Source organism: Neopsephotus bourkii, unplaced genomic scaffold, assembly GCF_033783945.1.
Source record: "Neopsephotus bourkii isolate Nb327-2 ecotype Australia unplaced genomic scaffold, CSIRO-AGI_Nbou_v1 NB_1768, whole genome shotgun sequence".
NCBI lineage: Eukaryota > Metazoa > Chordata > Aves > Psittaciformes > Psittacidae > Neopsephotus > Neopsephotus bourkii.
This window is the reverse complement of record NW_026902242.1, coordinates 10,233,075-10,260,977: the sequence shown is the minus strand read 5'-3', so window position 1 is coordinate 10,260,977 and position 27,903 is coordinate 10,233,075. Positions and strand designations below refer to the sequence as shown.

General features: G+C 39.3%; 1 protein-coding gene across 2 annotated transcripts; it reads left to right on the top strand.

The window, feature by feature from the left end:
• The first annotated feature begins 88 nt into the window (after positions 1-88).
• Positions 89-27,903, top strand: SLC25A36 (solute carrier family 25 member 36). Of its 2 annotated transcripts, none has more exons than XM_061379322.1 (7): positions 89-228; positions 10,564-10,734; positions 13,621-13,698; positions 15,921-16,021; positions 23,531-23,597; positions 26,110-26,399; positions 27,105-27,903. In XM_061379322.1, the coding sequence occupies exons 1-7, from the start codon at positions 188-190 to the stop codon at positions 27,296-27,298; spliced, it is 942 nt and encodes a 313-aa protein (XP_061235306.1). In that variant the 5' UTR covers positions 89-187; the 3' UTR covers positions 27,299-27,903. The 2 variants fall into 2 exon arrangements, with proteins under 2 accessions (XP_061235306.1, XP_061235305.1); XM_061379321.1 differs by lacking the exon at positions 89-228 and adding an exon at positions 10,364-10,488.

Below are 27,903 nucleotides of genomic sequence, written 5' to 3'. Positions count from 1 at the left end.
TGCATATTCATGAGGTAAGTCCCCCGCCTGCCGCTGCGGCTCCTAGCGGGGGGCGGAGCCAGGCTAAGCTCCGCCTCCTGCCCCCTCCGCCGTCCTCCGCAGCCGACGCCGCGGTGCGCATTAATGCTGAGGGCTGGCAATTGCCGCCCGGACGAGTCTTTCCTCCCGCCGGGTGCAGGCGGCGAGGATGAGCCAGAGAGACACCCTGGTGCACCTCTTCGCCGGCGGGTAAGTGACACCGGCCTCGGCCCTCCCGCCCATCCTTTTCCCTTACGGGCTCCGCGGAGCGGGATGCGCGGTGCGTGCCGCCCTGCAGCTCTCCCCGCGGCCTTACCGCTGCACACGGAAGCGGCTCCGGTGGGTTTTCCCGCCTTCCCTGGACTGTGGACGTCCTGCCCGTTGCTGGCGGCAGCCGCGGCCTGGATCGGCGCTTCCAGACTGGTTGTGCGCTTTGCGGCCCAGGCCCGGGGGTGCTCCGGCTGCCCTGGGCCTCACTGGGAGCCTGAGGCGGTGCTTTCTGGGCCCGGTCCCGTGTGTGGCGTTCTGTTACAGGCAACACGCGAGGGGAACGTGGGCCGTTGAGGAAGAGGGGTAGAGGTTTCCCTTATAAATAGCTCGTTTCCTTTGATCCCGCGCCAGGAGTTCCACCGTTATCTGGCGTTTCTGTGGAGAAACATACTGAGCCCTGCTCAAACGCGTCAGGGAGGTTGCCCAAGCGCGCTTGTCCCCTCAGCAGTCCAGGAGTGACAAGCGGGGAACGCTAGCGTCTAAAGGCCGCTGTGTTACTTCAGTGCGGTTCGATACTGGTGCCTGCTGCGGTTTGACGCGGTTATGGAGGTTTCTGCCCATGAAAGTAGAAGAATTCGGAGAGACGAATATAGTTAGAATATGTGGCCTTTGTAGCATTGGTGAAGTTTGAGGTAACTGGTACCTTTGCAGGTGTTAGTCTGTCTTCATGTCATTAAGCTTTGTAATGCTTGGGATGTGTGCAGTCACACACCAAGCTTAAAAGAGAAAGCTGGGGATCCTGTTTGGCTTAATTATAGAAGTGTATTTGGGTTATGAGTGTGGTTGTGGGGAAGTGGGAGAAGCGACAAGACTGCATCCAATGAGAGCTTGGATTTCCGTATGTGCTCCTTGACAACGTGAACTGCCTGCCTCTGGGCTGGAGTGTTTCATAGAGAAGGATCACACAGTGTTTCACTCTGAGCACGTCTGGGTGAGTTGGATACACATTAGCAGTTCCTCTGCTTCCAGCACATTTGCAGGTTTCCCGTGTTACGTACCTGATACGTAGGTATGTAGGTGCTTTTACTGCTCCCTGAACTTCTGACTCTGTTTAAGAGGCGAGCGATTATACACTGGGAGGCCTGAGATGGACAAGTGCGTGTTTTATCTTCAGCCTTCACATTCCTGTAAACAATCAAAAAAAATGGAGTGCTGCCTTATTTATTGTAGCACTTGAACTCTATAGCTCTGCACAGCAGAGATAATTAGGCAAAATCATAAGTAATGATAGAGACAGGTTTATAAACCTGAAACTTTAGTAAGACTCAGTGAAGACTGCTCAGCTCAACTTGTTCATAGCTCGTTTCTGCACAGCAGTCTGGTCTGTGCTTAGCTGCTGGCCAGTTGGGTAAAGGGTTATGCTGTGAGGAAAAGGCTGAAAGCCGTTTCCTCCTGTGCCAGCTATGTGTTTCCTGTGCCCTTAGTTCAATATAGCTTTCTGTGTGTATTTAGTCGTGCTTAGTAGTAGAAGAGTTACTCAGGGTCATCTCATGATTTCTTGGCAGGCATGGTGGAGTACAGGTCACCTGAGTGATCTTTAGTCTTTAATGAAACTTAAGGAAAGGAAGGAAGCTTTGTTTTCTTTTAGGTTTTGCTGGAGACTGTATGGGCACAACATTATTATCTCAATCTGCTGGCTTTATGGTTGTGGGTTTGGTTTTTTTTTGGTTTTTTTTGTTTTTTTTTCTGTAATGTCTAAGTTCAGACTTCAGTTCCTGCTTTCTGTAATGAAAGTGTAACTGATGACACTGCTGTTTTAGTAATGCAGGTGGGGCCGGCCATCATGGGTTTTTTCTAAAGCTGCCTAGGTTTTTTTATGATCCATTCAGCAACTAATAGCCTGCAATACTTTGGGCCATTACAAGTTTATGTTGGGAGTTAGTGTCATATATCTAATAATTTTTTCTCCTGATCCCTTTTTTCCTATCTTTGTGTCCTTATCCCTTTCCAACAGGTCTGACAAACACTTAGCAGTGCTGGCCCTGGGTGTAGTGATGGTGAGGGAGTTACTCAGCACTAAGTGCTTTGTTTTTTCCCAAGTAATTCATAGGTACCTTCATTTTTAAGAATCCCATCTCTGTTTCATAACTGCATATTAATTGTAAATACAACCAATATTTTGTGGTAGAAATACTAACTATGAAGTTTAAAAAGAAAGAAAATAAGCATTGATTTGGAAATGGTTTAAATGTAGTTTCTAGCACCATCGCTGAACTGATGCTTTCCCCTTGTTTTTTGATAGAGGGGAAAGCTCATCTAAATCATTTTGCTGGACTAGTTCATGCATTAGCCAGTGCAACAAGTACTACTTCTTTCATGTGTAACCCTTTTCGTATATACTACTCGGACCTTCCTGACTGTGAAAATAAGATATTCTCTCAAGTTCTATATGTAAAAAGAACAGCCATCAACATGAGGAGAGCATCACACAGGAAATAAGATGGGAAAAATCAATACTTTTTAATAAAAAAATGGTTACTAACTTTTAAGAACACATTTGTTAAGGCAGTTTTAACTGATAGAATATGTAAGCAGTTGATTCCGTGGAATAACTTTGCTGTCACCTTAGAGCATAGTTTTCTAGACTGTGCAAAACTGCCATGGTGCAGTCTGTACTGAAGAGTACGCCATACCTGACTGGATCAATAGCGTAGCTGCAGTTCAGGTTCATGCTGTGACATGTTTGAAATCACCTAAGTCATGTTTTGTTGTGGTAGCCCTGTTCGTCAGGATCTGTTTCCACAAACTACATAGTTACCACAGTTGCCTTTGCTAATAGTATCTTGCCGCTGTGGCAACTGTTACTAAGTGGATCACAATAGAAAATTATGCTTCAGGTGAAACTCTTGATGTTACTTCTGTTCCTTGAGAACTACTTGTTTGCATTGCACAGCTCATTTCAGGAGTTGAACTGTGGAATTTTCGGCATATCATCTGGCTTTCCATCTCCTAGTCAAATAGCAACTGTTGTCGCTGCTGGCAGCATGTTAGTTGTATGAACTCAGGTGCTTTTATTCCAAACCAAACAGTACATTGAATGTGCTGCATTTTTCAATTACAGAGTCTTGTGATTGAAATGTAGGCTTTAGATGAACATTTTAGTTCAAGTATATCAGTTGGGGTTTTTGTTATTAGACTACTTAAGCAACAAAAAAGGAGCAGAATGACCTTAATGTTTTTATAGAGAAGACTGATGTGTTTTGGATTAATCTACTTGCCAGTTGTAATTGGTATATCAAATAAAAATTCACATGTTGACTACAGAAATAATTTCCAGGTTTTTATGATTAGTTCTTCATTTTCAGAAAGCTGATGCCAGTATATTTGTATCATGCGAACTTCCACCAGGGCATGAGAACTTACCCATTTTGTCAGCAGAAGGAGGGACTGGTTTGGGTTAGGAGGTGGCCAGCTGCTCTTCTGAGCTTAGGGTTGGACAGTCTTGGGTTTACTTCCTAATTCCTTCTTTACTCTTGGTGCTTCTTGCAGAAATTTGTCTGTTTACTAATTTACTAAGTGAGAGTATAGGGAGGAATCTGTTTAATTATCCTGATTATAGAACTGTCTACAATTGATCTGTAATGCCAAACACTGATTTTCTGACAGAGGTTCTTAACAAATCCCTCCAGTGGCTAAAATAGCAAAAGCTCTAAAAATGTATTTAAGATAAATGTTTGAATTCTTCAGGAAGATCAGACACAGTTGAAATGTGTCAAGTAAAGGTGAAAGACCCTTGGGGTTGTTTGATGTTTCTTAGATCTAAGGTGATATTAGTTAAGAATGTGGCAGGTACTGCCATGATAAGGACTTTTTTCACTCCCTTTCAGAAAACGGCCAGTTGGTCTATAACTGAGTTGCCAAACACTTGGACCTTAGAGAACCCTTGACCCTAAAATAGATTCCTGGCATAACCATGGATGTCTTTCAGAATGTGTTCTTCCCCTTACAAGGCATAAGGAGAAGGTTACTACCTTCCTGTCGAAGCTTCAGGTTATTTTTGTTTTCAAGATTCTCTTCTGTGTGGAATAAGCCAGTGTTTGTTTAAAGTGCAGGGCACCTTCGGTTTTGCTCCATGAGGTAACCTAATTGCAAAGAAATTGCTGTTGGTACTCGGGAAACTGTGAAGTTAGTGTTTCTCATATTTCCTGCTAGATGACTGGTGCTTTCAGCTGTTTTTACTTCATACAAATGTCATTGTAAATGTTTATTTACCCTAGTTCCTAATAGGAGCTGCTACACATGTTGATGTTTGTTTTGGATAATGGATCCCAGTGATGCTTGTTCCCCTTGTAGAAACCTAGAAGTGAAAAGAGGAAAAACACATGTCAGCACATCAGGGGAATTTTATTTTCACACTGGTAAATAGAAATAGCAAGTTTGATTAGTTTTTTTAGTTTAAGGATGTTAGCTTAACTTAAACTTCCCTAATTTAAGGAAAGAAACATAATGGTGAATAAGGGGGTTAAAAGTTTCTGTCTGTCAGTACTTCTAGTAGTTATATTAATATTAAAGATGGAAAGGTGTATAATATGCAAGTTTGATAGTATAATAACAGGAATCCCCTGAAAATTCAGGATTAATGAGATAAAACTTTCAGGAACAGTAAGAATGTACTACTAAAGCCCTTAAAATCCCTCAGAAGAACAATATTGTATATGTTGATGTAAAAGTTACTCTTGTTTTGAGACAGCTGTATGAAAATGCTGACAGATTTGGGTCCTGAGTTTGCAGTTAAGTGGTGAAGAGATTTGAAATACTTCTGTTTGCATTTTGTTCCTTTTGGCAGAGTTTTGAGCTCAATTCCCTTGCTGTTTCTTTTGGTAGCCAGTATTTGCATGGGACTTTCAATTTCATACAGGAAAGAGAAACAGCTGGTAAAATACATGAATGAATGTAGACCAAAGATAACAGGGTCAAGGGTTATCTCTGAGTCTTTAGGACTGGTTACAAGTCCTGTGAAAGGTGAGTCTGAGGCTAGTGTTATGCAGTCTTTTCTTTTAATTTTTATAAGATACATATTGATTTGAAAGAATGAAGTTCTTGGAAGTGGTAGTTTCAGTTCTAGGTCAGCTGCTACTGGGAATATTAATCTGCTTTGGAGCATTCATAGACAGTCCAGTGGCTGAAGTTGAGACCCTCATCTGTGCTAGAGGTGTCTCTGCTGTTAATTGCAGGGTATAAAGTAATAGTAGAAGATACTCAACTATTCGGGAAAAAGGCAGGGATTCCTTGGTAGATGCCCTACACTTGTTAGAATAAAAGGTGTTCTTGTGCAGTCACCTTTGGAAATAGAGCCTGGGATTAGAATACCAAACTGGATTAGGTTTTTAAGCATGTATTTATTTCCTTGCAGTGTCTCACAAATAATGCATGATTATCTGGCAGAAAATGGTTGCCAGTGCTGCATCTGTGTTGCATTGCTAAGGCATTTAAAGCCCAAATAGTTCCAGGTTTGGTTTCATTAATCCAGTGAGGTGATGGACTACTAAATGCACATCAGGGATCAAATCAATGGTTTTGCTTGATTGGGGTTTTATGTTTGGTTTATGTTGGCTTTTTTTTTTTTCTAGGTTCTTCTCTCCCAGGGGTGTCAAATAAGTGTCTCTGTCTAGTCTTAGTGTTAAATTTATTGCAGTCCTGCAGATAAGATGATTTAGATGATACACTTTTCTGTATTTGTTTCCCTGACTGCAATGTCTCTTGTGCCTTCTCTTACAGTTGAAGACGCAGATTGAGATTTCTAACTTGACTGTGTCAATAGCAGGATTTTAATCTTTTTAGTTTTTAATCTTTATTTTTGTGGATTTACCTATTGATCTGTGCTCTTCTGCCCTTCAAATTACTTGGGAGTTAAAAGTGGGTTCTTGTGCCCTTCTGTGATGTGTTTCTGATGAAAGTCATCCTTGCAAGGTTTATATACACTTGGCAAAGCTGAAGAAGGCTTGTAGTAAACATTGTTTAGAGCCAAATGTGCCATTTAGGATAGGTAAGAAGAGCAAGTCATCATTTGAACAGCATTCATTAGAAACTGGTGTAAGCATTCAGACACAGGAGTGCCTTGGGTTTTGCCCTTCTTCACTTCAATTCATACTCTGTCAGCAAAAGTTTTTCTTACCTACTCATTCTACCAGGTGAAACTTGCCTAATACTGGAGAAAAAGTTACACATTACCAAGTGCTCTCCCAAGTCCCAGTTTGTTGGAGCCTAGCACATGACTGGAGATGCTGGAGCCTAGAGTGGTTTATGTAGTACAAGTTTCATAAGCAGTTAACAAAAATCCCACTTGTTATTGAGAAGAAATGTAACAGTTTTCTAGTTCTTTGGAGATGTTTTTCTGAACTGTGCTACTTCCTAATTTGCGTTAAACCACAATTTATAAGGTAAAATCCTTAATTTGAGCTGGTGAGGAGGATAACAGGAGTGGTGGCAGTAGTCTGCTGTCAAGCTACAGAACACTTTGATAAACTGGAGCTGGTGGCTGGCTGTTAATGACCTGCCAGGACTCTGAGCACGAAGTAGCAGCAGTCTCTTTATTCTCTCAGTATTTCTAGCAGTCTCTTAAATAAGCAGGGCCGGAAATGTATTTGTAAGTAAAATACCCTGTCATTGATGCTGGTGACAGAGCTGTGGGCATGCTGCTTAGAAGTAGTTTATTTGTTCCGGGTGTGTAGTTACTGAATGCTCCCTCTTCTTTATTTTCCTAAAAGCTATGTTTATTGACAGTTTCTCATAAACAGATTTTTGTTGAGCCTTGCTGTGTTTAACTTAAAGTTCAAGTGAACTAGATAAATCAGTGTAGTTCCTGGATTATGTTTTCACTTAGTGCTTGAGCTCAAACTCAGTAGATGTCATGATTACTGAGCAAGGTCTGGTTCCTCCACACTATGGGACTTGTTTTGTTCTGGTGAGGGCACACCTTCAGTACTATGTTCAGTTTTGAGTTCCTTATAAGAAAGCTATAGGGGTGCTGAAGGAGGTCAAGGGAAGGGCAATGGAACTGTTGCAGGGCCTGGAGCACAGGTGTGGTGGGGAATGGCTGAGAGACCTGGGGGTAGGGGTTTAGTCTGGAGAAGAGAAGGCTGGGGGGGACGGGGGGGACAGGGATGGACTTCAATCTTATTGCTCTACAACTGCCTGACAGGAGGGTGGAGCAAGGTGGGTGTCAACCTATTCTCATGAGAACAAGAGGAAGTGGCCTCAACTTGCACCAGGGGAGGAGTAGGTTGGATCTTAGGATAAATTTATTCATGGAAAGGGTTGCCAAGCATTGGAACAGGCTGCCCAGGGAAGTGGTGGAGTCACCACCCCTGGAGGTATTTAAAAGACACCTAGATGTGGCACTTCAGGACATGGTTTAGTGGTGGACTTGGCAGTGCTGGGTTTACAGTTGGACTCAAGGGTCTTAAAGGTGTTTACCAACCTAAATGATTCTATGCTTTCTCTATTATATGGGGCTTTTTGAGGGCTGGGAGAATGAGGTTTTACTTTTTGACAGAAATGGGGAATTTTGCAATGACTTGTGAGCAGTTCAGAACCACATAGCACTATGAAACATCTCTGGATTTTTAAGTAGCAATGTTATGCCTTGAAGATAGGGGAGAATTTTAATCCAATCTATTACTACTTAGTGAAAAATGTTCAAAGTATTCTTGGGTTCAGCTGAGACATCTTAAACTGCTTAAAGAAAAAAAGAAAAACAGCGAAACAAACCACTCAATAACACTACAGTAAAACTGCCAAGGGTGCTGATTATTAGAAATGACTTGACTGGCAGATTGTGGTGCAGGTAAAGGGTACACAGGTCCCAAAGGGAGGCAGGTGATCTGCTGCTTCCTTGTGATGCATGTAAAAATAGTGCTGGCAGCCGCTACATTGGCTGGTTAACACTGGACAACTACTGCTGTAGGCTTGGTTAAAAACAGCAAGCACTGAGTAATTGAGCTGAATGCAGTGTTTAACCCATCCACAGTGAATGTCTGACTGAGTGCTGTTACAGTTGGGCATCCCTTGTGGTCACTCGGGTATGATACAGAGGAACATGCAGGATATAAGCTCAAGGTCAGTGTTAATTTTCAACTCCGGAAAGCTTTTTCCAGTGTGACGTAGCTGTGGAGCCAGTAGCATTAAAGGCTCCAAATTCCAAGCTGTCTTGAATAATGTATGCCAAGTTTTTTTCCTCCTCCTTTCATCTCCCTTCTATAGTGTTTATCTCATTCATATAAACCATACCGTGTGCTTTCCCCTGCTGTTACTTTGCTTGAAAACAAGTCCTCGTGTAACCTGTCCAAAATCAAATGTAGAAAGATCTTTAAGTAGACTCGAGGATCAGAAACAGAGGGTTGCAAGAAAGGAAATGAACTCTAAAGCCAGCTTCCTATGTGGCCTGTCCAGGCATGTTACTGTACAGCAGTGTCTGCTTTGAACTGCAGGAGATGCAGTATCTTGCTGTCTATCTTGAAGATGCTCAAGCTCTAAAGCCCCGTGTCAAGTGTTTTTGAGGGCTGGCCTACCTGTGCTTCTCATGGTAGTGTTAATGTCATGAACCACAACATGTTACAGGCTCCTACTGCTTCCTACACTTGCTAAATAAATATTAGCACATGTAGCTGTCTCTTCATGCAACTCTTATTTTAAGAAGTCTATTTGTAGCTGAGCATCAGAAGAGTAAGCAGATTCCTCATTCAGAGATGTTTAAACATGCTACTCTAAAAGCTGTGTCAGTAGCACACACTGGAATACTGTCCTTCATCTTCCTGTGAAAACACCTTTTTCCAGACTGACAAACTTAATTTCTTTCATCTATTCAAACTTGGGAAAGAGTATAATGTTCAGTCTAATGTTGGAGTTAGGGGTGGGACAAGATGCCTTTAGGCTTAGTAATAGGGTACATCTAGGTCACTGGGTTTAAATGGAGCATTAAGTGAACATCAAACATTATCCTACCTTGCAGCTGTTTGGCATGGTCAGTTCAGTTCATACAAATAGATTTGTTAGGATGCAGTGTGTGTGTGCTTGATCCTTTCATGTTACAGCAAAATAGCTGATAACTATCATGTCAGAATCAAACACCAGCTCTTGTTACTGCATCAGAGAAGTGAATGTTGGGCCCTTTGAGTCTAGTAGAAACTGTATTTGTGTGTTAGTGGATTTCAGGCTGAGCTGTTAGTAGCATTAGTACCTGAATGGGTTTGGTGGGGCTCTTTCTTGGTTATTTTTGGTTGTAGTTTTTATTTGACGTTTTTTCTTTTAAGGATGCTTATAGTGTTCTGGTCTTGGTTTTAAGAAGGTATTTGGCAAAGTTAAGAGTACATAAAAATATTCAAAGGAAGCCCCCTTTTTTGTTGTTTTGTAATGCTAATGTCAAGGGATTTGGGATTGTCATTTGGAAACACAATTTGTAGTTTTGATGTTTTTCCTTCAGGCTGTATGTGACTATAGGTAAGGAGATAGGAACGCAGATATTAAGTCAGTTATGAACAAGCACCAGAAGATTCCTCTGAGCGTAGCTGCTAAAAGGCATCAGGTTCCTGGCTGTGTTCTGCTCCAGTACAGCAGGAGTAACTCCAGTCTCAGCACAAGTCATGTGCGGTTTGCCTTGGCTTGCTCACAGGAATGAGTGGTGAACTGAAACAAGATCTGCAAGTCTTGACCTGGTCAGCCACTAAAACTCTTCTGCCCTCCTAGGTTCTACTCTACAGTATCTAGTCTGTCTTTCTGTAATGAGCAGAACTCAGGAAACACTCAAATTATTGCTTTCACAGTAGAATGCCCAAAATATAATTGGCATTTTGAAGACTTTTTCGTAAGTGTCTCAGTTTTGTAAAATTGCCAGTTTTTACCAGGTTTTACATGGAGTCCTGTGTGCATCGTGTGTATAATACCTTTTTTTTTTTCTAGCCTTAAGGTTTTTTGACACGTTATTGGTGGTCAGGAGGACACTAAAAATTCAAGAGAAGTTAAAATTTACCATAAGGAGTTAAACATTTCAGATGCTGAGCTACTTTCCAGAACTGATTTGAACAGTGTGTACTGAAGACTGCGCACCTGAACTATTGTGAAGTATCTTTGTTTAAATTTCCACTCCAAGTTGTGGAGTTAACAAACTGACTTAACAGTTTATTTGCCTTCAAGGGCAAATAACTACAGCATTTTCATGCATGTTCCATTGTTACTTCACTTCTTGGGATTTGACTGTGTTGGGTATAATGTTAATTATATGTGAGTGTGTCCTTCAGGGTCTTTGCAGTTAATGTGATGATCCTATTTGCTCTGCAGATGTGGCGGTACTGTTGGTGCAATTCTGACATGTCCACTGGAAGTTGTGAAAACACGATTGCAGTCTTCCTCTGTGACTCTCTACGTCTCTGAAGTCCATCTCAACACTGTGAATGGTGCTACCGTCAATCGAGTAACTAGAGTTTCTCCTGGACCTCTCCATTGTTTGAAGTGAGTGTACCTGTTACTAGGTTTTGGTTACATTGGGGAGGGAGGAGGAAAGAGATGTGTTGGGAAAATCTCTATGAAAGATTCAGACTCTTACATCTGGCTTGGTGCTACTGAGAAAACTTTCTTTTATTTGCTTTTTTTAACTGCAGTTAAGTTTAACATTCCACTCTTCTGAATGTCCTTCATGCTTGAGTTCATACTTGGAATTAGCCAACGCATGTGTGCCCTGTACAAATCACAGCTCCAAACTATGTCCCTAAAACTCACTGGCAATACTGTTATATTTAAGCACCAGACTATTTTCATCCTGAAGAATTGTTACCATAAGACTTTTTAAAACCATGTTATGTCCAAATTGTAGATGTTGCTGAATATGGGGCAAGAAGCCCTATGAAAATTAACTGTGCTTCTTAATCTTTCTCAGCTTTCACCACTCCACACTATTCCTGCCTTTCAGTACCTTCTGGTGGATGTGTGGGTAGTAAGAGGCCAGATTTTGCCATAACCTGGAATGGTTTGTTTGCATAGCACCTTGCTGAATGGGACTGCCCTTCCTCTCACCAATGCTTCTGATGTTCAGTAGCTGGAAGGCAAGTTGTATGGCCACAGTTAAACTGCTTGTGTAGACCACAGGCAGGTGTCTGGTACCTGTCCAGGACACTACAGATCCAGAAGAAACAGTGGTACACTTCACTCCTAAGTTTCTCTTAAGAAACTGAGGTTCTACCTGTTTTGTATATATGCATGTGTTATATGTGCATATATACATAAGTGTAACACATGATACCTTGATGGTAGTGATTTTTTAGTAGTGTGTTTAAGTGGAATTTACTATAATCTAATGCTGTGTCCTTGCTGATCTCTGGAATATGTTTCTGTAAGTGTTATAAATGCTTTCAGGATCATGGGCATGTCAAATTTGTCATTACAAAGTGCTTTTGAGGATGTGTTCAATGTTCCAATTATGGCTGCAGAGCAATGCTGCCAACAATTAGGTATGACAGGTAAATCGTATCTAATTGTTAAGGATACAAACCTAAGATGTTGTGGACACATTACATGCCAGCATTCCTAAGTAGTGGTGGTAACTTTGCACAGCCCTCACTTTATTTTTGCTTACTGAAAACAAATGTAAACTTTCAGTTGAATTTAGCAGTAAAGCTGTGGTGATCCACTTGTTGGAAATGGGAATAGGTTTGGAATCTCCTTCAGTGCTATAGATGGCTTTCACCTGTTTGTTCTGATAGTGAATTCCAAACAAAATAGCCATTTACACAAATACAGTTTGCTTTATAGAGTTATTGACTTGCTGTTAACTGATATGTCAGTTTGAAAAAGAAATATATGGGATCATTATTTGTGTGTATTAGCCACTGTTTCTAAATAAGCACAGAGTTCTGTTTGGCAACATCTACAGAAGTAGTTAAGACTTAAATTTAAATCTGGTTCTTAAGCAGTTGCTATAGCAATTTGCAGTAATGGGATGCACTTAGTCCTTGTTTCTCCTCCAATGTCCTGCCATTCTTCTTAGAATACCCTATCTGTTTAGCATCTAGATTGTTAGATTTATTTCACTAAATCTGGCTATTAATGGTTATCCTCTTATTGTGCCAGTTTACCTACCTCTATAATGGTTTTCAACTTTAGAAACCACAGGTACATGGGAAGGGTATTCCAAACACTTAAGTACTAGTAATGCCTCATTTGAGGTCTCAATTCACTGCTCATATCCCTGTTTCTCTGTAGACGCTTTCCAGTCTTTCCAGAGCTGTGTTTATAGTGGACCTGGTACCATGAGATGTCACAGCCACCTTGTAGCCCCAGGTCTTCACATGGGTTACAGGTCCTTTTTCTGTTAATCTCAAACTTAAGTGAGCTGCCTTGCCTGAGAAGGTGAGGATTGTCTCCTGGAATGAGTCAAAGGAAAATCCGTGGGCTACACAGCCCAGCAACAGTGCTTGAGTAGAAGCACACAGGCAGCAGTTCAGAACTGATAGGGAGGAAAACCATGCAAGCCTTAAGGAAGGGTTACTTCTTGTGTGGGAGCTTCCTGTTTCCTTTTACTGTAGTCAAAATAATCACTGTAACTTACAGAAACAAAGCCAAGAATGAGCTCTTAGTTGAATGCTTAGTGGATTTAAATCATTCATGGGGATAGGGAATGCAGGACTTAGTGTCTGAAAGACTGCTTTCCTCTGACATGTAACTTAGGAGTCTTGTAGAATCAAATCAGGGTAGCACATTCTAAGCCATGTTGAGGTTTCTGTCTTACTGAGAAAAGTAGAGAATAGATTGCCCAGCCAGGGCCATCTTTTGCATGGTAAGCAGAGAGCTGACATCTTCCTGAGCTGCTCTCAGAAGGCATATGACTTGCTGTAACTTAACCTTCTTAAGTTGTTTTCCTCTCCTCCTCTCTTGCTGCTTACCCCATTCTTCCCACCCAAAAAAAGTTCCCAAGTGCTGGGAGCTAAGAGGTGAGGCAAGCAATGTAAAATAGAATCAAATCTTTTTCTCCCGACCAATCTACAACCTACAGGAATGTGAACATTGCTGTGCTTAGTATTTTTCCCTGATAAAAGGACACTTTCTTTAACTTCCTAGTAACAGCTAAGCTAACCATATATGTTTGTGTTCCTGTTTTTGTAGTGTTGACATAAGGCTGTACTTATGCATTTGGTTCCTTGATTTCTATGGCAAGTCAAGTAATAATGGAATTTTACTTTATGGCAGTTGTAGGAAATGACTGATTTTTGTGGCCATCACTGTACTGTCAGCTATTGTGAAATGTTTGCACACAGTAAAGCTCAAATGATGTTGTTCTGGTGGTCAGTGCATCCCTTAGTTTTGGTGTGAATGTTATGGTATTGTCACTCTTTCGTTTTCTAGGATGATCTTGCAAAAGGAAGGTCCTCGTTCCCTGTTCAGAGGGCTGGGCCCTAATCTAGTAGGTGTTGCTCCTTCCAGGTAAGTGCAAATGTGTAAAGTAAAAAAAATAACTTTGAAATTTAGGTTGCTGTACATTAAGGGATTTAAGGTTAATTTGAAGCAAGTTTTTCATCTGCGCTTGTAAATATTGAAGAGCAAATAACCTTTGGTTGCTGGGGTAATTCTGTTGTCTGAGAAATGGAGCCACTCGTATTCTGCAACTCCAGTCCCACATGCATGCTCCAACTGTCTCAGCATTTACTAACCTATGTGCTAGTATAATATTTACTGTTGTGTACTACCCCATATGAAGAGTTTTGTCCAGTTAAGGAGGGAAGTGCCTAAGAAGTTGCACAAGGTTTTGTTCTTCAGTCGATTTAGTGCCCTTTTTTGTTTGAAGAGAAGACATTGCTGTCTTGTGCACACACCTTTCTGGTTTAGCTCTTTGGATGCTTCTGGAAAACTTCATTTAAGTAGACTGAGGGTTTGGCATCGATCTGTCTTCTACTTGAATCTGACAGATGAGGTGGTGTTCTGTAGATCCTCCACATGAGTAAGAGGAAAACATAATTCAGGAATTGGAATACTTTGAGCAGATTTTATTTTTTTTTAAGGAATTAGGAATACCTATGGCACTTTCTGGTCATTAATTTAACACTGCTGTTTGAAGTAGATTAAATAATTCCAGTAGCTGTCTTTGTTCCCGACACCTGTGGGGTATCAGCACTTCCTAATCTGGAGAGCCTGTACTCTTGTTTGGTAGTCAATCTGGTATGTATGTTCAGCTTTGATATGACTTTAAAAGCTACTTCTATACAGCAATGGATTCAATGTTATAAGTGACTATCCTCAGTGAAAAATATGCTCAATTGCAAAAAACCCTGTTTCTTTTTAGCATTGTTTGTGTTGAATCTTCTATTTCTCTTCCCTTTTTCCCCCAGATGAAATACTTACCTTGTTGATCTTCTCCTATTCCATTTCCCCGCTGTGCTAAAAATGTCAATTTGATTTACCGTGTGAAGTCTTATAAATAAGCACATCTTCATGCCCTACTGGCTGACTCAGTCTTCATCCAGTGCTTCATTTCAATTAAGCATAAGCTAAATGGATTTAACAGCAGCTCTTTGTTTAAATAAGCCACAGAGAAGCATGTTTCATAACACATCCAGTATGCTTAACCGAGTTCAGATTCCATTTTAGAAATTACACCCATGAAGTAAGCACTTCATCTTTTCTTTTTTTTTTTATAATGAAGAAAAACATGTTTACACAGCTAATTAGGTTAATGTTCTGTTCCTGAAAACTGGCATGTTTTTCTTCTCTTGTAGAAGGGTGTTTAAGTTAAAACAAGCTTAAATATGAGGTTTAGATGTGCTTAAAGTAAGTTGTGGGTTTTTTTGTTTTTTAGCTTTATTGAAGGAAACCAGGCATTTTTCAAAATGCATTGCATTGACATGGTAACTTGGATGTGTAGCTTTGCTTTGATACCAGTTCACACTTGAATGTAGTACAAGCTTGCGGATATTTTGTAGTGTAATCAGAAAAAAATTGTCTATTCTAAGTACAGAACTAAAGTGTATTTAAAATATAAATATTTATGGAATCATAGAATAGAATCATAGAATAGTTAGGGTTGGAAAGGACCTTAAGATCATCAAGTTCCAACCCCCCTGCCATGGGCAGGGACACCTCGCTCTAAATCATATTACCCAAGGCCTCGTCCAACCTTGCCTTGAACACTAAGTTATAAAGTATAACCACAAGTTTATCCATATTTACATCTTACATGCTAGAATAATGTTATAAATATTTAAGTGTGCTTTTTGGTTATAAAAAATAGCTACATGGTAATTCTCCTGAAATTGTAATGGTATTGAAATGAATTTAGGTGCATTAGAACAAATCTGATCTATTATTAAAGAAATACAGAATACTAGTTCAGCGTGTTTTGCGTGTGTAGCTGAACTTTCTAGTGCTACAAAATGTGTCATTGCCACATTTCTAATCATCTGGCCTTCCCTTCACTAATTGTTAAATGGAGCTGTTGTGGAAGAAACAGTTGTCAAGTATGATGTTTGGGTTTGTTTTTGCCCATTCCTACAATAGTCCCTCTACTCTGCAACATCTATTTCTTGAGTAGCTTTTTACTGAGAAAGTAAGACTTGGACAACAGTCATCTTGAATTGGCGAAGTTCTTGGTGCTGCTTGTAAGGGCATTGATGTGTAAAATGAACATAACTTGGATTTTGTTCTAATTTCAGAGCAATATATTTTGCTGCCTACTCAAACTGCAAGGAAAAGTTAAACAGTATTTTCAATCCAGATTCCACCCAAGTACACATGATTTCAGCTGGTGTGGCAGGTAAGGATCTATAATTTTTTATCTTCATTCTACAGCTGTATCTACAAATTACAGATGGCAATAAAATTAGGAAAAAAAAACCAAAACACAAAAATGATCGTTTTGTGTAGTGGATACCTTTTTTTGGCCTCTGAGGAGTATGTGCATGGAAGTTAGCAGTTAGTGTTAATGCAGATCTTTAACTGTGTGTGAAAGGTCTTTCCTAGGCAAGCTTGCATGCCTGCTTTTTCAATAGTAACTTTCTGATATGTAAAGTGGAAGTTTTCAAAACAATAACTTTTTGTTCTGCAAGCTGAAAACATTGTTTGCAGTGAACTTGAGTTTAATGCTTCATGATTTGTTTCTTTTACCACCACTTAGTTACAGCTATGTTTATCTGACTTATTTTTGCTCTTCTGAAATATGGCAGCAGGTATTTGTCTAAATGATACGTAACACTCTCTGCCCCCTCTGCTTTTGTTCAAATACCAGTCTGTGTGAAGTTTGCTCTGCCACTGAAGTGATATATTAAAAAGCAGATTTGTGTAGTTTTTGTATATTTTCATTTCTGGAAATGAAATTTTATATCCACAATGTAACCATGGTATATTTTAGCAGCTACCAATATTTGTTTGATTTGTATGTTCTGTGCTTTGAGATCATTAAAAGGGGAGTTAAAGGCAACTGAGCTGATCTGTGGTCAGACTTGTGCAGGTATAATCAAAACTTGGACTGGCAACACTTCACCTGTTGTTGCCCAGGTCTTTCCTACCCAAACCCAAATGTTCAAAAATGGTTTTATTCTGAATAGGCCATAGACACTTCACAGGTGAATTCTGACAGGTTTATGGTAGCCTGTTCAAGTTTCTAGTGGCTGTCAAATTTTACAACCAGTGAGTATTAGTAATCTGGAATGGACTGCTAAAGGTGATGTCAGAATAATTGTTAGGGTTAGATTTCTATTTAATAATTGCTGATAATCTAGTACAAGAAAAAGTTATATAGGTAGAAAAATCAAGTGACGTGAGCATTAGTGTTTTGTTCAATCATAAAGTTGATCTATAGCACATAAGAAATGAAATGGCAGTTTTGAATCTTCTTAAAGATGAGGAGAGCAGTTTTGTCTTAAATGGAAAATCAAGTGCTCAGATGATGCAGTGTTTTTTCTTATCACCTGGAAATATGTCTTTTTTTTGTAGGTCAACAACATGGGAAATGGGATGGAAGGGGATATAATGAAAAGTTCATCCTAATCAGTCAGTTGTGCCAAGAAAACTGGGTTGTCTTCAGTTCCTCAAGGGGATAAAACATTCAGGGGGGTGAGGGGAAGTATGGGTAAGAAAAACAGGTCTATCCTGAGTTGGAGACAAGTGTAGTAAGTCATGCAGTGCTACAGATGAGTGTTCAGAGTATTCCTTATCTTTGGAAGCTTTTTCTGTAATGAAAAGAATATGTATGGAGATGTGCCGTAGTGACTTCTCCTAAGTGCTTGCAGATGCAGACTCTAGTTTATCAAGGAGTTCTGTATCTTTTTAACTTGTTTTCCTTCCAGAAGGTTGGTGTTATACACTTGTACTTATGACTGCAGGAGACTGGGGTGAATGTATTTCAGCCTTAGTTGCCAGTTTTTGCCTTTTTTACATTTGGAAACAAGTTTTAATATTGAATAACTTCTGTGGCTGTTCTCTTTCTCACACTTACCTAGTTCTGCAGTTGTATTTCAAAACCACATAAGCAGGGAAACTGAATGCCCAGTGCAGGTTCACACAACAGGTCACTATTTTTTCTCTTGAGATGTCCAGGCATCGTGTACTACAGACATTCTCTGGAAGACCCTTAGAAGAAGGTTCCTTGACAAATAATTTCTCCATACTCAGTATTGGCAGTATTATGATTTATGTGAGAAGTGACTGCAGTTAAAATTAACAGTACATTCATTGGGAACATGCTAACGTTGTTTTTGTAATTCTGATATATTTCAGAAATTGCACTTAAACCAGCTTTTAACAGTTTTACCCGCAAGGTTTGTATTTCTACACAATGCAAATCAGCTTAAGGAAATGGCAAAATAACAGGGACAAGGTTGTATGTGAGCTCTGAACTGTTTGACTTAAACAGGTTAAGACGAAGATCCCTATAGTATTTGCTTTGGAACTTCAGATTTCAAAACTGGCAAGGTGGATAAACAACTGTAATAATGAGCAAAAAATAATCAGTACTGACTATTTTCTTTTGCAGCTGCCACTGGTTTCAGTAAGGAGTTGAGTAACTCAGTCTTAAATGAGGGTGGTGGGGTTTTTTGGTTTGGATATCACCTTTCTATTACATACAGGCTTCTAATACCCAATGAGCATCAGGTGGGGTTTGCACTTAAAAAGCTTTTCCTGTAGGTTGCAAAATACAATAATGATGCAAAAATACAAGTAAAAATCTGTAACTTCCATAAAGCAGTAGCTACTGTAAGTAGTGAACTTTAGCAAACTTCGAATACTATTTGTATTGTATGTTAATACTTAAGTATCTCAAGCTTGAGAGAAGGTAAAAAAGGATAATTTTATGCATATGGTAGTTTTGGGAGTGAAAAGCTGAGGTATGGTATTTTCAGCATTTTTGTCTGGGTTTAGGCATTATTTTTCCTTCTCAAGATGAAACATTTTTGGGTTTATTTATTTTTTTTATTAAGTTTGTTTTATCCCAAGGAGGATGAATTGTGCTGCACATTAGTAACTGATGCCTTATGCAATTAGAAATGCTTTTCTCTTGCTGTGTGCTAGCTTCCAGGATACAATTCATATCACCTTCACATCTAAAAAAATCTGTGTTTTATCATGAAGCAATCTGTTTTGCTTACTACTTGGAATATCACATGGTTCTCTTTTTGATAACTTGAACAGTGAATATATCCGAAGTATACCACAAGAATGAGAGCATTTCCTTGTGTGAAGAAAATATAATCTCAGTACACTTCAAAGATAGTCTAAATTCTTAGATTCACTATCAGCTCTGCCTTTTCATTGCACTTATTCAACCTCTTTTGCCACACAGAATAAAAACTGGGGGGAACTGAATGAGATACTCGATTCTTGTATGACTTTCTTGTTTGCCCTTTTGATGATTCATAGCCTCATTCAGACAACATGGTTGCAAATCTGCTGTGAAAGTACTTTGCCTTGTATGCTATTGCTATTCTTTCTAGAATTCTACTGGGAAACCAACCCAAATGTAGGGTGTTTTATTTTTATGTATTGAAAAATTGGGACCAGTTGTTACATACACTTGTAACTTTTAGTAGTTTTACACAGTTACTAAATACCAAATAAAATGCATATTTAGTTCATTGGTAACTGGTAATAGAAAGCGTGATTTTATAAGGCATCTATCTTGCTTTTTCAGTCCCAAGACTAGGTTTTTTTGAATTTTATTTGGGAGGGAGAGGGAAAGGAAGAGGGTTCCCACATAAATTTGTTACATAGGTAAGTATTTGGAGATATAAAATGGAACTGCTGCAAATGAGCAGGAATTTCAGTACTCAGTGCATTTTACATAACTTATTTCAGTATCTGTGGCCTGTTCTGATTATTTTTCTTTCTTTTTGTTTTTTTTCCTAAACTTTTACCTGAAAACAGTTAGATCTCACAATAACTAATTCACATATCCTTCCAATGGGATTCAATTTGTACACGTGTGTCTGATGAGGTCACTGCTTGTTGTTATGATACAGAAAAGCCTGTGTCTATTTTAGGCAATTACTGTACATTTCTCCCGTGAAAAGAGTGAGATCGTGTCATCTCATGCTCCCCATCCGCAGGTCACTTCCTGCAGCAATATGGACTAACTTAAACCTCGTGAGTACTGAACTGGGCGTCTCTTGCAGCCTTTAGTGTAAGAACCACACATTGGGTTTGTCATATCTATTTAATAAACAAAATAAGGGGAATTCACTTTCATGATCTTGAATTTGGATGATGTGCATTGTGCAATGACATCACTCCTCCTTAACTCTGTTTGGAGCTGGGTTGTTTTTTTTTCTGTGCAGTTCAGGGGAAGGTGAAAAATACCTTTCACTGATAGCTGCTACTTTACTTACATCTGGTTAATTGAAAGTTCTTACTGGGTTAAAAAAGGCCTTTTGGTTTTCTTTTTTTCCTTAGTGTCCCAGAGCTGCCTTTAAAATGCTGCAGCTGATACTCTGTCACATTATTTCAAAGACCTCTTTTCCTTTTCTTTTGTAGTATGTATACAATCTCCTTTCTGTCTCTCTCTATGCTCTCTTTTGGTTTGTTTTTATTTTACTACTTTGGATTTTTATTAAACATTCCATATTCACATGTGTCTGTATTACATTGGCTTACAAATTAAAAGAAAGAGCAACCCTAACCTTTGAAATATGGTGCATAATAGGAATACCTGGGATCTTACCTGTCAGTAGCTGTATAAGTAGATGGAGGTATAGCTGTAAAAGTAGACTGAGATAATGCTTTCCATCTGAAGCAGGGATACGATTATGTAGAATAAAACATAGCTAAGTACAGGATTATCTGGCATTAATGAATTGTTCTATACTTCTAATGAGTCTGGAATGTTTCTTGAGGATACAACACGTTGATAAGCATTGTAAAGCTGTATAAAGTTCATTCAGACTTCTAAAAAGAGAAAGGAAGGAATTGATAGAGCTTCATGGCAGTTGTTGAAAGCTTCCTCTCCCCTCCCCCCCTACTTTAACAAGTACTTCTGCTGCATATTTGCTATATTTAGAAAGAGAAGCTTATCTTATCAAAGATCCCACGTAGTATCTTGCATGTTTTTGAGTACTTTCCTTGGCATCAGCATGACTCAACTCTTAATTTGTATTTCCTCTTCCAATAACTGTATTTACTACATTACCTGTAAGAATTGAGCTGTAGTTGTTTCCTCTTGAAACCTGCATTACTGAAGGCTCTTTGATTTGAAAGCTTTGGTTTGGACTGTCAATTTAGGCTTATGATATTCCAAGGGAGAAAAAAAAATGGCTATGTTGGTGTCTGATCCTACTGTTAGAGTGCTATGCTTAAATTATGTTCAGCACAACACAGAGTAGGCTTTGTCCTGTGCCAATCACTCCTTACTGGCAATTGCCAATATACTCTTCTAGGACTATATCGGGAATTCCCCCTCCTTGTCTAGGAGTATCAGGCTGGTGCTGTGGGTGAATGCAGTCACTGCGGCCACTCAGACACTGCCTCTGATCTCACGTGTGCATTGCCTGTTCCAGACTTAGGATCTACAGAGAACACCTTGGGATAAATAGGAAGGAGAAAGGGCTGAGCAGGTAATGCTATAATATACAGTTTAGCAGTACCGATATTCCAAAGCATGCAACTTAAATAGGAATGAAAAAAATGTTTTGGTCTTCCTGACTTAAAGATCTAGGAGAAACTTAAGAACTAATTTTATTTTTTAGAGGGAAGTCTTTCCTTGAAAATGTGTTGGTAGGGAAAGTAATTAGTAATTACTAATTAGAAAATTAGTAGTGTCCTCCCACCTTATTCAAAGCCATTGTTGCAGTCCTGTGCGTTTCTAGTGCCCTTCACTCCACTATAGGTATGGAAAGATTCTCATCTGAACTGAAAGAAAACTAAAGCTTTATTCTTAGTGCTAGTATAAAACCGATAAAAAAATGCAAATCCAGTGTTTCCTTTAAGCTTAGTTCACCCCAGGGTCAGGTGCTGTAGGAAGCAGAGGAGTTTCTGTGGCATTAAGGCTCCAGCTAGTTGAACTACAGAACCGTTTTTGCAGATGTGGTATGTTTTACAAGCATCCCATGCCTTCTTATGGCACAGTAGTTCCCTGATGAATTGAGGTTTTAGGTAGCTATTTACCTACACAAAATGCAGATACAAAACGCATTTTCATGCAGTTGTATGAAGAGCTCTATATGTTCTTAAACACATTAAAGAGTAGCGTATCAAAAATACCCCAAACCAACCCCAAAACTTTATTATCTATCATGGCAAGTTATTTAGCTAAGAGTTTTGAGTCAGTTTAAAATAAAAAAAATCTGCTTAATCAAAATATTAAACTGAAATCTCTAAAGTGTTTTTGCTGTTTTGGCACAGAAAAAGAGATAAATCTTAGTAGCTGCTAAGTCTTGTAGCTTGTCTTTAGAACTGTAACTGAAAATCATAATGACTTATTTAAGACTTGGGATGGGGTAGGAGAAACCTCAAAACAGTTAAGATCCCCTGGCATTTCTCTTGAGTATTGCAGTCTTTTGTGTGCAATGTAAACCTAGATTGTGATTGAACAGAAAGTAACCTGTATGCAAGCAGTTCTGCTAAATATATATAAGCTATTAATTATCTCCATAAACAAGCTTATCAATAGCCTATTTGTTGTGTAAGTGTTGTGCACCAGATATGCACTGGACACGGTAACCTGTTGTTGCTTTCCCCCAGCTCTAGTCCATTCCCTTGCAGGAGGGCAGCATGTCTTTGTAGTGATCTGCAAGTGATGTGTGTCACCCTAGAAAGCAAGTGTCTAAATTTATCATCTCTTGCCTGGCCATGTTCCAGCTCTTCCCTTTTCCTCTTCTCTCCTGCAGACATGACACCTCATGAATGGTGCATGTATGGTATTACAACTCTAGATGGTTTTTTGTTTTACTTTTGTTTTTTCAAAGCTGTTTTTCACCCTGCTCTTTTTCTCTCCACGGTTCTGCAGAAGTAAGAATGATTCTTACTTCTCTTTTTGTTGTTTTTTTTTTGTTTCCTTTTCTCTTTTTCTTCCTTTTTGTTTTCTTTAATGGACTGAAAATCAAAGCTTTAACCCTTAGCCCTTATGCAAGCCTGAATAGTTGCTGTCTGTCTGGATAGTTAGAAGTCATACTATTTACTTTAACAATTTAAACACTCATATGCTTGTAAAAGTAGTCCTAGGCCAACCAACAATCTCTGCTTTGAATACTAAATAAAACATTATCTCTCAAATTTAACTGCTCATTATTGTTCAGTATTAAAAGGTCTCTTAAGTTACAGTAATACATGCCTTTTAACTGCACCAAAAGTAGTAGTTATTCAGTCTGCATGCTTTTAAACTCGGATTGTATTTCAGGTAGCAAATTAAATTGACAGAATGCTTTATACCATCTCAAATTGCTAGAGCTGTATCTGCAATGCATTCTTATTGACATGTTTGCCAAATTGGCTAGTATCAGTCTAGCTAGCTTTGCTGTTCTCTGGTGTCAGAACAGGGTTGATATGATTAGAAAGGCAGAGAAATGTACACAATTGGGCTTAATTTACATGGGTCGTCTCTTGCTAAGAATCAAACTTACACAATAGCAATGTAAAATTAAAAAGTAATCTAAACATTCATTGGCTGTATGGATACATAAGATATCAGTAACAGTAAATCAGCTACAATGGGTACTTCCTAAAACTCAGTATAGTCCGAGTTTTTGCATCCACTGTACCTTACTGTGTGTGTTTCAAACTTAGATGCAGTTGCTGTTGTGATATTATCAAATATAACTTTTCTTTTCAAATATTTTAGGTTTTACTGCGATCACAACAACTAATCCCATTTGGCTAGTAAAGACACGATTACAGCTTGATGCAAGGTATAGTGACAATGGGAACTCTCACTTTTGTGATAAGATTTCGCTTAACTGTTGTGAATCTGTTCAGCATCCCCAGATGGAGTCATTTGTTAGATATCCAACATCTGCAATTTCATAAGTTGCTGCTGATCTATCTACAAGTTACATTGTTATTTTTCTCTATTGTAACATACCTCCTCCAGCATGCCAGAGGCACTGGAGTAGACTGATAGACCAGTTTGGGATTGATTATGAAGTTAAGTCTCTGCATTCATTTTCCTACAGTAATACATTTTATTTGGTTTTAGCTTTGAGCTAAGCACTCCTTCATATAAGGATTTTAAGTGTTTTAGCAAAAGTTTAGAGAAATGCCTGAAGAGACTTTTTATTTTTCATATGCAATAAGCTGTAATCCATAAAAAGGGAAGCCTGCTTTCATGGATCAAAACACAGGAATTGTTCTAATGCGGGATAGACAATAGAAGTTGTTTGGACTTATTGCATCATCTTTTTCAGAAACTATTCTATAATGAAATTTGTAATGAAGTAGAATTTTATGCAAATAGGGAGGAAGAAAGACCTTTGTGTTTATTCCTATCTATGTAAAACTGTAGAGACACACTGGTATGATGCAAGTATCTCAGTGCAGCTGTCTTGTTCATTTTACAGATTTTTTTCTTACTGAAAACTTATCATGCAATATAAAAGTCTTCAGCCATTCTAAAGATATTGAGCCACGTGTTGCTATTTTGGAGGTCTGCTGGTCTTCCTGTATTAAGCCCATATAAGCATTTTTCCTCCTAGCAGTCATGTTGTTGGCTGCAAGTTGACCATAGTAAATATATCCCAGAACTAATTTTTATGTGAAGTTGTTTGTGATGCCATTGTATGATTGGAGGTGATAATTGCAAGACTAATTACAAGGAAGTTTTGGTGCTGTATGCATCCTAATGGTATCTTGTGCCTCTGCTTGATTTTTACTGATTTATCAGTTAAATTGCTTGAACTATAGGGCTTTAAGGCAATTAGGGAAAATGATGGTTATCTTGTGCATGTTATTTCTGTACATTATATCAAGCACACAGCTCATGTGGGAGACCTGAGAAAGGATCCAAGTTGGTGTAGGACACTGCAATTATGTGGGCTAGTCTAGCACAAACTGCATTCTCAGCTCTTCTAACTCAGTTGTTACCGCAGGATTGAAAGTAGGATTATAGTGGCCTGATCCTTGTTCCTGTTGAAGTTCTTAAAAACCCGTCTTATCTCAGTAAGCGCTGAAGAAAGCATGTCTCTTGTTTACAGACTGAAATTGCTGTGGCCTTCAAAGCAGTGCTGTGCATCTTGCACATCAAAAGAAAAAGTTCTTACAGTAGTCTGACCTTACCAGCGACACGTGGGGATGGGGGTACCCCTGGGGCTGTAGCTGTAGGTACAGCTTCTCTTCTTACCTGTTGTTCTCTGACTCTTTTCTCTTGCCTGTCAGAAAATCCGTGCCAGTCCCTCAGTTCTCTGCAGCATCTGCCACCTAGGTTATACAAGATCTGATCTGCAGCTCTGTGTGCCCACTTTCTCTGCTTTGTTTCGCTTCTGTCTGACACTGCAGGTTCAAACCATTGGGACTTAAATTCTGTCACCAAGTGGTGCCTCGTGCTACTTACACAATAGCTGCTGCTACTGTCTGTCTGGTTTTGTCAGTATCTGTAAGAGTTACCGAAGTTCTCATAAAGTTTACTTGCTTTATAAGAATTTAAAGCAAGTCACAGTTTTATTCTGTGACTCACTCTCTGCTGGTGCTGGCACTTCTGGACACAATGAATCATGCTTTCTGCAGTCTTGTAAGGGTTTTGCTGTGTACAATATGCCTAGTGTTTCAGTAGGCAGAACTCAGTTCACTAAGTAAGCTAAAAATGAGAGTAAGATTTTATTTACCAAAAATTTCTTGATACAGTCATGTCTAATTAGTATTTTCTTTATATCAGCAGTGACTTAGTTGATTCAAATAATTGTTACCTTTGTTGTATCAGTTGCTGTACTCTGTCTAGACATGCTTGGTATTGCTGATAGCTGTGATACTGTGAGGCCTGCTGTTTGAACTCTGAGCCACTGTAATTGCCATGTTATGGAGCTGCTTTTTTGAGGCAGAATTTAGGGGAAATCCATTTTCATTATGCAGAATAAAATGGTCATGTTTTCCATGAGTCACTTACAGTGACAATTTATTTGGGAGTCTTTTTCAAGCAATTTAGTCCTTTATTCTGTAAGACTTGCAGAAGCCTAGAGCTGTTCAACTTACCTATGTGACACTTAGACACCATGTGAAGTTTGGCTTGGATTCAGTATAGTGTTTCACCTGTGTTTAGTGCTAAAGGCCTTAGACTTTCAATTCAAGTTCTGTGTGCTCTTAAATGTATCTGAATTGGAGTCCTCATCATCAGTGTGAGATATTTCCTAAGTCCTCTTGTCACTCTAGCAAATTTGTTTTCCTTCCTCAAGTTGCGGCATCTTGATGTCTCTCTTGTTTTCTCCTTTTTAGGAATCGTGGAGAAAAGCGAATGAGTGCTTTTGAATGTGTCCAAAAAGTTTACCGTTCAGATGGTATTAAAGGCTTTTACAGAGGAATGTCAGCGTCCTACGCAGGCATATCTGAGACTGTTATTCATTTTGTTATTTATGAGAGTATTAAGAGAAAACTACTGGAGTATAAGACTGCCTCTGCTATGGACAGTGAGGATGAATCAGCAAAAGAGGCTTCGGACTTTGTTGGCATGATGATGGCTGCTGCCACTTCCAAAACTTGTGCAACATCAATAGCATATCCTCATGGTAAGTGGGGCATGTACAGCTGAATCAAATGGGTCAAAAGGAGCCTCTTCAGTGATATTTGTAGCAGACTTTGGATCACTTGTTCAAGAGCTATTTCTTAGTACAAAGCTTGTCATGTCAGATTGAGTCAGCATGAGCATAGTGTGTGGAAATTGAAGTATTTTTAAGTGGATATCTAGTATGGCCTCTACTTAGGCGATGCTTACCTTTTCCAAAGGGTTTGGTAGGGTATACCCTAAAGTGCTTAAGGAGAAGGTCCTTTTGCACTTGGGATCTCTCTGTATGCTCAGCAATTTCACAAAATTTGCCAGCAAGTTCTTTTCCCCCTTCTAGGAAAATAGGTTGTCTAGTTCGGTTTCCAGTTGCACTTGTTTACCTGCAGAGTAATTGTCTATGCATTAATGGATTGAGTACATTATTAGTGGTGGCTTCTAAGCTGAAACATAAGCCCAAACAAAAGCTCTCTTCTGGATTTTTAACTAAGCAAATGATTTTTGCTTTCTTAATTTTATAGTACTGACAAAAATTCAACTTGTTTTCCTCTTACACATACTGGGCTTGCTTCTGTCTTCTTCCTCTGTTTTTGAAGACTTCTTCTAAGTTAGAACTCAAGGAGGGGGATTTTAAAGTGAAAATCACGAATTGGTTTAGGGGAAGATAATTAACAGTGTTGAGTGTTAACCACATGTGGTTTTCTTTGTGCAGAGGTTGTACGAACAAGACTAAGAGAAGAGGGAACAAAATACAGGTCTTTCTTCCAGACACTATCTTTGCTTGTGCGAGAAGAAGGGTATGGCTCCCTCTACAGAGGCTTAACTACACATCTGATCAGACAGATTCCAAACACGGCTATCATGATGTCAACCTATGAAGTGGTAGTCTACTTGCTCGATGGATAGCAATGCAACAAGGCTTCCTAGAAGAAGGTGGAAGATGGAGAGACTGGAGTGGACCACTGAATGTCAATGCCGACGTGATGGGCAAAGGAAAGATGTATCAGGAACATGCAGCTATGGACAAAACGGAAGGCTGGTTGTGGGCAAATCTGGATAATCTTGCTGCCTTACTGTATGGTCTCTTGACAGTGTGATAAATGGGAGCTACTCCTTAGGGAATACCTTTATACATTGCTAATTCAAAGTTGTTACTTTGTTTTCACCTGTTAATCCAGGCAAGGCTGTTAAATCATCTTCAGACACCTAATAGGTGAGGGAGGGAGTGTAAAATTTAGTACTGGGCAGCTTTATTCACTTCCCTTAGTGATTGCTCTCAACTGTCCTTTTTTGGTCTGTTCTACTGCACAGTAACCTGTGGGAAGAATGGGAAAGACAGTGCTTTCATACCTTTCTGTATCCAAAATGGCCATTCAGTTGCTCTGAAGATTCATAGAGAGTGAGATAATAGTGAGTGTGTAAAGTTTTCCATGTTGCTATCTCAAGACAAAATATGGTGCAGGCACACAGAACAGTGATTTCTTCACTATTAGGAGTGGTACTCGGTGGTT